Here is a 12,165-nt window from a genome sequence, read left to right as displayed (position 1 = left end):
TCACAAGGCTGATGGGGCCTCCCTTCGAACCTTTGCATAAATGCGAATTGCAATTTCTCACATGGAAAACAGCTTTCCTTGTAGCCATCACTTCCCTTAGAAGGGTCAGTGAGATGCAAGCACTTAACATTCAAGAACCCTTTCTCCAAATGCACCACAGCAAGGTTGTTCTCAGTACCAACCCAAAATTCCTCCCCAAAGTTATTTCTCCCTTTCACCTAAACCAAACAGTAAAACTACCAGTATTTTTCTCGGAACCACAGACCGTTGCAGAAAGGGCTCTTCACACACTGGATGTCAAACGAGCCTTACTCTACTACATTCAAAGAACACAACCTTTCTGTAAGACCAAACAACTGTTTGTTTCTTTCTCTCCACCACACAAAGGCAACCCCATCTCAAAATCAGGGATAGCTAGGTGGATTGTAAAATGCATTCAAATCTGCTACCAGAAAGCAAAGCAAACGCTATCCGTTCCCCCTAAAGCCCACTCTACACGTAAAATAGGGGCTTCAGTGGCATTTTTAGGGAACATCCCATTAGATATCTGCAAAGCAGCTACATGGTCAACACCGCACACTTTCACCAAACACTATTGTGTAGATGTGCAAACTAAGCAACAAGCTAGTGTGGGCCAGGCTGTACTCAAAACATTATTTCAAACCACTGCGACAGATAAGGGTGGTCGTCGCTAACGGTAGGTACTGCTATATAATCTATGCACAAGTGTGTAATCTGCAGCTCATATGCCTCGAACGGAATATGCTACTTACCAGTATGCATCTGTTTTTGGCATGTAGAGCTGCAGATCTACACACGCCCACCCGCCTCCCCGGCTACCTGTATCTGTCCCAGTTTATCTTATTTAGATAGCACACACATGGGCATCTTCACTGTTACTACGCTCCATCTTTCCCTGCTGGCGAAAACCAATCTGAGAATGGAGCCGAAGCCCATGCGCAATACGATCCAAAGGAGGAGTCGCCAACTTCGTGACTTCCAAAGACTTTCCAAGAGGAAAAACAAACTGCAAACATCCGGGCCCAACACCAGATGGTGATCTATGCACAAGTGTGTAGATCTGCAGCTCTACATGCCAAGAACAGATGCATACTGGTAAGTAGCATATTCCTCCTTTCGCCGCTCCTTTTACAGGGGTGGTTCAAAGACTCTGTCCACCGAAAATCCCTCCTCCCCTTACAAGGTTAACAACCAATCCCCCTCTCCCAGAGGTTATTTCGAAGAGGTTATAGATGAAACCAAAATAAGTGAAGAGGCAGAGGTAACTTCACACGCACTTCCCCTGCCAACAAACAGTGACTTCCTTCCACTACCCCCGATCATTCCACTCCTGTCGGGGCGGGACGTCTCTCGCAATTCCTACCTGTCTAGAACTCAATCACCTCCGACAAGTGGGTGCTACGCATTATCCAGTATAGTTACTACCTGGAGCTTACCAGTACTCACTACTCACCCCCCCCCCCACTATTCTTCCAAGAACACATACTGTCACCAGAACATCTCACCCTCTTAAAACAAGAGGTTCTTTCTCTCTTGGAAAAACAGGCGAAAGAACCAATCCCATTGCATCATCAAGGGACCGGAAAATTCTCCCTGTATTTCTTAATTCCCAAAAAGGACAGCTTTCTCAGGCTTGTATTATACCTCAGACAGCTAAACCTCTATATTCAGTCACACCACTTCCACATGGTCACACTTCAACAGGTGCTCCCACTGCGTTGAGGTGACTTTCTATCCACTCTGGACTTAAAGGACGCCTATTTCCATATCCCCGTTCACCCGGCTCACAGAAAATATCTCAGGTTCGTGGTGGACGGACAACATCATCAATTCAAAGTTCTCCCTTTCGGGGTAACTACAGCACACAGTCGATACCAAGTCGCAGCTCATTTAAGAAGACAACACATTCACGTCTTCCCTTTCTAGACGACTGGCTAATAATAGCCAGGTTGCGACACAGTTGCCTACACCACACTCAGTAAACAGTTCCAACTACTTCACGACTTGTTATTCAGTGTTAACCTCACCAAGTCTCGCCTCCAGCCATCCCGCACACAAGCATACCTGGGAGCCACAATAGATACTTGCAGAGCTCTAGCATACCCCAACCCAGTCAGGATATGCAAAATCTTATATCACAATTTCAGCCTCAACACTCGTTACCAGCCTGAGTGTTTATGCAATTGATCGGAATGATGGCTTCTTGCATTCTAATTGTTCCTTATGCAAGACTCCAAATGTGTCCCCTACAGGAATGCTTGGCACGGCAGTGGAACGAGGCTCCAGGTCAGCTGACAGATCCAGTGTTGGTGTACGGCCGCACCCATCGCTCTCTGCAGTGGTGGAAGATACAAAACCTTTCCAAGGGGTGGCCATTCGTAGACCCGGTTCCAAAAATAGTGCTAACAGCAGACTTATTGCTCACTGGTTGAGGAGCGCATCTTCAAAAACATACCATTCGGGCATGTGGACTGCATAACAAACTCCACATAAACCACCTAGAACTACTAGCAATTTGTCTAGCATTGAAAGCCTTTCAACTGCATCTAGTAGGCAAAGCTGTCTTCTTTCGTACAGACATGCAAGCAATGTACTACATACAAAAACGGGGGGGGGCTCATTTTAAAGCTTTCTCAACTAGCGCAAAGCATCGAGAGATAGGCCATACCTTAAATATACCTCTTTGCAGAACACCTCCCAGGAGTAAATAACCAGACTGCAATTCTGCGCAGTCGTTGGCGCCAGCAGATCCACGAATGGGAACTACTTCCTTAAGTCCTCCTCACATATTGGTAGTTCTTCACCAAAAACTATACCTTCCCCCAGGTTTCTCACTCGGAACCATGGAGATGAGACATCCAGATCCCAGTCATCTCAACCTTGCGATCTGGCACCTGGAATCAGTTTGGCTACCGTAATCTTCCGCCAAACTGCATGAATGTCAGAAGCTAGACGCCCTACGACAACATGCTATGCAGGAAAGTGGAAGTGGTTTGTAGTTATTGTAACAACAATCAAATCAATCCACTAGATGCTTCTATACAAAACATTATTTATCTGTTACACCTACAGCGTTCCAATTTAGAGTATACATCTATACAATGACATCTTGCTGCAATAGCTGCATACCTGCAAAATAGACAGCACTTGTCTCTGTTTAGAGTGCCTGCTATCTCTAAGACGTGTGGGTGAGCTTCAGGCAGTAACTATACTAGAACCACTTGCAAATACACCAAAACAAAGTGGTTCTTAGACTGGACTAATCCCAAAGTTGTCTCTGCCTCTCACATCAACCAGTCTGAGTTGCCTGTATTCTTCCCTCAACCAGATTCAGTGGCAGAGCGTGCTCTTCACACATTAGATGTCAAAAGAGCATAACTGTACTACATAGAAAGGACAAAACCCTTTAGGGAAACCAAACCACTTTTTGTTGCTTTTGCGCCACCACATAAAGGTAATGCCATATCCAAAGTGGGTATTGCACGGTTTATTTAGTGTATTAAAATGTTACATTAAAGCTAAGCACACTAACCATTGCCCCTAGAGCACACTACACGCAAACTAGGGGCTTCTATGACTTTCTTAGGGAATATACCCTTAGATGACATCTGCATGGCTGCTACTTGGTCTACACCACACACATTCAGAAAACACTATTGTGTAGATGTGATAGCAAGACGACAAGCTAGTGTGAGCCAGGCAATTTTTCGAACACTATTTCAAACCACTGCAACAGCTACAGGTTAGCCACTGCTATGGGTGATAACTGCTGTATAATCTATGCTAAAGCATATGATCTACAGCTCGTATGCCTCGAACGGAAAATGCTACTTACCCAGTATGCATCTGTTCTTGGCATCTAGAGCTGTAGAATCATGCGCCCACCCGCCTCCCCGGGTACCTTTTCCTGTGTCAGTACCATCTTACTTAGATACGTTACACGGACATCTGTTTTACTACTCTTTCTAACTCCATCACCCTTTACGGCAAAATATGTATACATGTATGTGTATGGCCTGGACTTTTCAGTGTTTGACAGAGTATACCCCTGGAAAAGAACTAGAATTACAGGTAAGTAACTTTTCCTTACTTATTACAATATTGGGGTGGGAGGGGGCGTTTTAATGAGGTGGAAAAGAAATGGAGGTTCACCTTGGACAGTTTACACCATATTATAGATGGAATCGTGCTTGGGTATTGTTGGCGCTGGTATTTTTTTTTTTCTTCTGTAAACAAATTTGCAAATGTTCATGCTACATTTCTAAATTACTTTAATTGGTTTTAATGAGTCTCTGTTCAGTGCTGTTAAATATTACACATTCCTGTAATCCTTGTTTACTTGGATGTTCTCTAGATTCGTGAACTTGTGGAATCCTTTGAAGGCCCACAGCCTGCAGATGTGAGACTTATGAAGAGAAAAACAGGTGAGATTAATCCAGCATGCAGCGTGCTTTAAACCGGTCCCTTATTTCACACCCTTGGAAGAATAAACCGCTGCAAGCCAGCAAGCACGTTAGTTTGCCGTGGCATAGGAATTGTTGAAAAAAAAATTGACTTTCCTTCTTGAGTCTCTTCATACCCTGTCCTTGTGCCTTCCAAGTTTTTTTTTTTTACAAGGCCTTCCACGACAAACCGCTATTGACTCATTTGGCAAAGATTTGTAGTGTAGACTTCAGTCAAGTTACCATTGGGTATTGCAGCTGCACAGTGCTCTGCCCCCGAAAGGTGCACTTGCTCTTGCAGACGGGTATCTGAACTCTGATTTTCTGCAGGGAAGTGCCAGAATGGCCACTGAGCGATCTCCAAGATTGTGCCTTTGCAAATATCTTTGAGATTTCCTCATGTTTGCCTACATCGTTTTTTTTTGTTTTTAGTATTTGTGGGTGGGCAGGGAGGGATGTTAAAATGAATTGGTAAGTATGTCTTTCTGATCTTGTTTGCATATGCATGGTTATTTTAAAGGGGTTATCTTAGTGAAAGTTGACTAGTTATGAAGGACTGTTGGCCTTGCCACGGCAAAAAACACTGCTTATTAAGAGCATTGAAGTCCCCTTTAAAGTGCTGCTTCATGAGTTGGCTGTCATGAGGGTGTGAAGCAGTTGGAGAGTTTCACTTGTTTTTAAAGGAACTGACTAACACAAATATCCCGTCTATTATCTGAATGCTGTCTCTAGGTGTAAGCCGTGGGTTCGCCTTCGTGGAGTTTTATGACTTGCAAGATGCTACCAGCTGGATGGAAGCCAATCAGGTTGCTTCAATCACCAAATCTAGATATTCCTGAAAGTGGAACAATACTGTGCATTTTAAAATGGGGGTGAATCCTGGTGAAAGGAGTGGGTTGTTGCAAAAGTGACTTTAAATAAAGCTTTGTATATATTAAAATTATGAACTTAGAAATGTGATAATGAAGCATACTATTAGGATTAGTTTAGCGGCGTTTCTTGCCAAGTAGACCTGCTTTTCTTTTTTACATTAACACTGGGCCACATCCAACTCTAAAGTGAACCATAGTAATTAGCATACGTTTCTAACTATACATGAAGCATTTGTTTAAACGTGACCGATTTAGTTTATGGAATGCCACAAAGATTCAAGACAAATGCAAGTGTTGTCATGAGTTTTGTTCCAGTAGTCTCGCAGATCATGAACACTGCTCTCAAATTATCCTTCATATTTGGTATTACTTTTGAATCTAGTTTCCCTAAGTCATTTGTGGATGTGGAGCTATTGAGTGATTATAAAATATATGTATAGCAATTTAGGAAAAGTGAAGTCTTACCATCGGGAAGCCTAGCCTCCTCATAGTCCCCATCACTCAGCTACTTTTAGAAAGGTTATATCTCCTCTGAGTGAAGTGTGATCTTGCTCCAAGTGTTGACATCCGTTCCTTTTTAATCTGCAGTGTTTGGGGTTTTTCATTTTTTTTCATGGACTGCTTCCTTTTAACTCTTGTGGTGTTAAAATCCTCATTCAATTATTTTTTCATTTTTTAAAAATAAGTCTATACTCATTTCCTTGGGCTGTCTGGCTTGGATGTCATGCCAAACACGATTGGATTTAGAAGAGAGTACTACTGGAGAAATGCTTACTTTGGAATTTTGCATTTGAGTTCCATGGGCAGAAGAAGGCAGTACTCTCTAAGAGCACTTGGAAGATATTTTGGGAATCTAGGTATAAAGCAGGAGTGTATGTGAGGTGGATTTGTGGCTGTACTTCAGGCTGCTTATTGAAGCAGTCCAAGATATGTTATCTTATTACCACCGTCTTGGTTAGGGTGCTCAAAGCTTAACTTTGGTATAGTGGATATTTTCTGAAATGTATAGGTGCAGTTCTTTCCTTGGTCTGCAACAGCCAACACAGTAATGAAAGTGGTTATAGATTAGGATGTACATGTGTTGTACTTGTGTGTGAAAGTCGCTTGGTAGTGATATGTCGCAGTGATCTGATTAACAGCGCTATGATTTAAAGCATGGATGGCCTTAGTATCTGCTCCAAAATCATCATACACTACACTGCTGCTTTTAATTCTTAAAACTTTCCTGATTAACTAAAGGTGGTAAGCGGTTTCAGTCCCACATAATCTCAACAAGGAAAGGACTTTCCTAGTGATATTGCATATCTTTACCCCTATTGCTCCTTTGATAATATGCCTAAAATGGACAGCTGTAGTTAAGGCACAATACATCCGTGTAGAACCACACATGCTGAAATGGCGGTTGTTATATAATACTGATAACCGTTCTAACTCCCCATAGGAAGAGAAGAGTTGAAATCTTCCCTCCTGCATCCCTGAAACAGACAACCTTTTTAAGGAATGATTCTCATGGATCCACTTGATAAACAGGACTTAAATGCAAGAATGCTCACTTTTAGGTGAATGCACTTCAGTCAAGAATAAAATCGACATGTACTACAACCTGAATCTCTGGATGATACAGGCCTCTTGTCAAGAGGGTCAGATGTTGGACATCTTAATCTTACATGCTAATTTCAAATTAATTCCCAGCCACAAACCCCCATCTGCATAGAAAAAGTAGCCTGAGATCCAGGAAGGCCAGTCGTCATACTTGGTGTTCCAGAGCGAAAGGGTTTTATAAGTTAGGTTTACAGATGGTAAATGGGATACCCTGCTGAGGTATGCGGACGTCTTAAGATGTTAGGCCCAACAGATATGGTAAAATATGTCATTATTTGTGAGGAAAATCCTCCATTTTATTTTTGGAAACTTTTGTTCTTTTGATGAAAGCTTCTATTTAAGCTGCCAGTATGAAAATGTTCTTATTGAACAGGTTGGCGTCTCTTAAAATGTCTTGTTGGCTGATATTGTATTTTGCCTAAAGACTGAATATGTTTTGAGCGGAAACTTGCCTCTTTACAAGCTAGAAGTATCAACCATCTTCCTCAAGTTGTTTCCATTCAGTATACTTGTTTGTGCCCAGAAAAGCTCAACATACCCAGATTTTTACTTGTAGGTTGGATTAGGCAGCAGCTTTGAGGGAATCGCCTTCTTCGATGGCCAGAGCTATTGTAGCCCCCCCCCCCCCCTCAATTTGAATAGTAATCCGATACTCCTGCAATACCTTTCATTACAACATGGTCCTAGAAGCCCCCATCAGTTAGATGAATCTATTTTAGGACCTTTTGAAGTATGCAGAAGAACGGTGTACTGTGCCATACACTTTATTTTCTTTTTTGTTTTTTTAACTCCTAAAACACTCCTAATAGTTTTAATTTGTGTATTTAAGCTGCAAGAGCCTATCAGTTTCACATCAGAAAATGAGACTTGCCTGTAGTGTGGAGGTTTAATGATCTGTCTCTCTCCATTGATAGACTAAGATTTCGTGCTCCATTTTGGGCACGACTTCTGTGAAGGTTATCTGAGCCCCTTCGGCTGTGTTTCATTCCTTGCCAGTGCTGCTTATTAGCATTTTACTGACTTGTTTTCATTGAAGTTCTCTCTATTCTGCACATCCTTTCCTGAACTGTTAACCAAATCCGCAAAATTGTGGTGTGGCACTGCATTAACCAGTTTGGCTCATTGTGAATCTTCCCATACTTAAGGCAAAAAGTATTTTTGTAGAAGTAACGTTCCTCCGCTGCAATTGTATTTCCATCGCAGTTTTTTTGCCATTAATTGATTCAGGCAGTTTTGGGTATCTTCCAAGTGATCTTGCTACAAAACATACGTGCCAGTGAATGTTGGCTGCTGTTTAGCCGCACTCCCTTCTGCACTTACTTTTGAAGGCTGCAGCTTAAGACTAATCAATTACATAAACTTGCAGCTACCCCGCAATCTTTTACACCCATTCTAAATTGTCTGCATACAATACTGATGCTTACACTAATCACTGCTCTCCCTCCACCATGTATTTTGTAACCATCAGGCTTTCCATTGATCTTTTTGCTGAGGTAGGGAGCTGCCTCTTCGCTTGTTGGCATTCCTTCTATGTTAAATATTTTCACTTAGGCACTCATCTAAATCTAATACCTCCGCATCGCAGAAATCTAAAAAAAAAAAAAAACACGATTCAAGATGACCTATGACATTATAATCCCAAGAAGTCTGAAACCGTTAGACAGTTATGTTCTGAAGCTGTTTAAAATCCCTTCAGTTGTCACAATTTCCTTAGCTATGTATAAAAGATAACTCTTGGACTACTACCACAAACCTGTTGCTTACCCTAACAGCCAAAGCTAAGCCCTCTTTGCTACTGTTCCCTGATGCAAAATGTAATGTCCTATCCATGTTTAATTGGAAAAATACTCTGGGTAGCCTGTTCTAATGCATTTAACTGTGGGACTCCTTATGACTCTAGTAACTTGTCTTGGATCTCTTAGCACTTTGTGTCAATGTCCGTTCTCAAGCATTAAAACTTTATTTGGATGCTATGAATTGTTCCCCTATTGGGCGACTAGAATTCTCAATTAAAATGTCAGACTTGTTTTAAAAAACAATAGTGGCTTTGCTTAGACACTTTTAGCTGGACCTGCAGTTCAGGGTGTGACTTCGAACTCCACTTTTGTGGCCTTGTGAGATGTGATCCTCCTGTTAAGGCTAATAATAATTTACTCTTTAAACTCTGAGTGCATTTATGAATGCATTTTTCGGACTCGAAGACAGCTCCAGGATTGCATCATCGACCAGCCCTTTTTTTAAGGCTTTGTTCTCAATCATAACTATGCTCAAGTCGTGGACGTGTGTGTTGCTGGAGATGGGCGGGAGAATATTTAGGAACCTACGAGCGTCTCTTGTTTTCCTTTCCGTTGTTGAACGCACCTTTTGTTAGATGACCCATTGCAATCAAACCTCCTGTGCTTTTTAATACCTTGAAGTTTAAGATCCCTTCAACCGTGCTGTCCTTATCAATGCAAAAGTATACAAGAAAGTGATGGATGGAATGCTTGAATTAATCTCAGCCACAGGTTGGTTTGCACACCGTGCCACCTCAGTTTGGACCCAGCTATATGCAAATCGGTCTCGACCCTGCTCCAGTCGGAATAGCCCAGCCGAACTGCCAAGCCATGCCCTTCCTGGCAGTAACGCACAGGAGATGACCAATCCGATGTGCCAGAACGGAGAGCAGTTCAGGTCCATTTGCACATTCAACCACAAATGTCAACATTCGCCCAGAGTTCAAACATGCCTCTGCCAATTTCTCTCTCCCTTTGCAAAGTTATTGTAAGAACTCCTTGCAGTTCTCCAGTTTTTCCCTCGCACCACAATGATCCTCTCCACTCCTCAAAGAAGTCTGCATAGTGTGAACACATTACCCCATGTTAATTTACCTCCTTTTTTCAGATTCAAGTTTCCATTACCTTTGATTTGGGCTGCATAATTTACTAGACATCTAAAAAAAATTGCATACACATCGACTGCCCAAGATTTTGGAACTTATTTCCAATTTCTCTGCTTGTTCTCCTATTGTTGAAGAAAGGTTTTAAAGGCTATCCTCCACCAGCAATATCTACCCGCAAGGTGTGAGCCTCGTTCCCACCTCCCTTCTCTAGTTTTCAGATGTCCAACTTTGTTTATAAATTACACTAAGTGGCTAAGCATTGATTCGACTACTTTCTCTAAGAAGCAGTTAATTTTAATGTATACAGAGCTATATTGAGGTCTCGTTGAGAACGCAAATACTATCACTCCGTGAGAAATCTGGTGAAAAGTCACATAGGAATCCACTGTAAAAGGAATTCGTACGAGTCACCGCCAATTGTCCCTGCTGGTGTTTAATAGGCGAGGGGTGGGAGGGTTTGTAATTATGCCCACATATATAAATGTGTTCCAAGTATTGCATAGCCTGCTCCTTTTCACCCAACACTTAAGCATTTAGTAATCATCTCACAGTAGATGCTTGGCAAGTCCATGTGAAGTCTTTGACAGTTGTTGGCATTCTATATAAAATGAGCTAGCTCTGGCATTTAAAAACATTGTGATTGTTTACTCAGTTAGACTCCTTATTCTACTTTGGTCTTTTGAGTTCGAAAGTTTGTTGGGTTTTGTGACTGTTTTTATAGCACTGACACAGCAAGTTTACCTCTGTTCTAAAGTTGGTGCTTCCTCTGAAATGTAGAGCAACTTGTAACTATACGTGGTGAGGAGTTGCTTACTTTTAAGTGTCCTTGTAATTTGCCACTCAGTTCCCTTACTCCACCATTTTCATGGGGTGCACAGGGGAAACTGATACCCTTCTCTAAATATTCTTTAACTAAGATGCTTCAATATGTGTTTATGTTGTGCTTATAGTCTTGGTATAATCATGTTATATTTCTACATGAAGATCTGGCCTCTTGTCCAGAAACACATTTATTGAATGGCTTATTTTGCCTTATGGCAAGCCTTGAAAGGGCCGTTCTTTACCATTTGTAGACTATATAATCAAATGTGCTCTTATTTTGTTAATTAGGATTATTGCTCAATAGTAATGGTGTGCACATATGACCTGGAGCCTTGCTTCCTAAATTTGCCAGCTACTTAAGAAAGATCTTGTTTTTCTTAGGTGGACTTGAAACAATGTCAGGATATGTCTGTCATTTTTATGCCAGTTTGTCTTGGGCAACAGAAGCTAGTTAATTTGACAAAGCACAAAGAATGAGTTCAGAGTAGAAGATATTAATTGGTGTTTTAGTTTGCGGTTTCAAAGCTGCTTGTTTCTCTAATCCTTGTTAAAAAATATGGATGACTACTTCATTGTAAGTTGTCACAAAAATGTTAATGGATTTAAGTTGGATGCTGTTGGTCAGTCTATTTACTGCCTTTATGTGAATTTGAGTGGATTCTGGTTTGAGTTAATTATTCACTGTCCACATATTAGTACAAATTAAGGGATAAATAAAGAATCCCACTGTTAATCCACTTCAAATAGACAGTCAATTTAAATTTTCTAGTATAAAATTAAATTGCATCTTGCATTCTAATGTATTCTAATGTCTACACCTGCAATCCTACATTAAGACTTCAGGGCGATTAGGAGTGAGGAATTGTTAGCAGTAAACAAAACTAGATTGGCTCTTTAGTCCAAATAGAGCTGAGCAAATGGGAACACTGAAGAGCATTTGGGTAATGCTCACAACAGCGGAATTAGACCGTCTCCTCAAGCAGATTTTGACTCCAAAGTCGACGTTTAGCCTTTCAGAGATCCGTCACTTTCATACACCCAGAACTCCATCTGCTTCCCTAAACATCCCATCCCGACTACCCTCTGCCTCTGAAGAACTGGTTGGGCGGAGACTAGATGGTTGTGGTTGGTCCTCCCACATCCTCCCAATATTGTCCAAGTCTGGAGCATTGATTCCTCCGAAGAGTGCTCTGCCCTGGGAAAAATTTACATGTGCTCTTTGAAATTGAAATAACAGAACATTCTTCTTTTTTTCAGAATAAATTGGTTATCCAAGGGAAGAACATTACCATGCACTACAGCAACCCCAGGCCAAAGTTTGAAGATTGGCTGTGTAGCAAGGTATATTTTCTGTTTCTTTTAATTGTTCTATGAAACCTTCCCATTGGGCAGATTACAAAGCCCTTTTTTGGTCTGGGTTATGACAGTGAAGCTCTCCAATAGATTTGTTGGTAACAGTATTCATAATAAACTTTGGGTCTGCTCTTTCACCCATTGGATTTCTTTAAACTGCCTCTTGTAGTTA

At 41.5% G+C, this 12,165-nt stretch overlaps 1 protein-coding gene across 2 annotated transcripts in view; it reads left to right on the top strand.

Moving 5' to 3' along the window:
* RBM5 (RNA binding motif protein 5) overlaps window positions 1-12,165 on the top strand; it is a 327,789-nt gene that overhangs the window by 35,409 nt on the left and 280,215 nt on the right. For both annotated transcript variants that reach the window (XM_085625066.1, XM_085625065.1), the window contains exons 5-7: window positions 4,376-4,445; window positions 5,196-5,269; window positions 11,898-11,981. In XM_085625066.1, coding sequence (XP_085481192.1) covers window positions 4,376-4,445; window positions 5,196-5,269; window positions 11,898-11,981 — 228 coding nt within the window. The remainder of the gene's footprint in view (window positions 1-4,375; window positions 4,446-5,195; window positions 5,270-11,897; window positions 11,982-12,165) is intronic.

This window comes from Triturus cristatus, chromosome 9 (genome assembly GCF_964204655.1).
Source record: "Triturus cristatus chromosome 9, aTriCri1.1, whole genome shotgun sequence".
In the NCBI taxonomy this organism is placed as follows: domain Eukaryota; kingdom Metazoa; phylum Chordata; class Amphibia; order Caudata; family Salamandridae; genus Triturus; species Triturus cristatus.
Note: the sequence above shows the minus strand (reverse complement) of the source record. Positions and strands in the feature narration are given on the sequence as shown.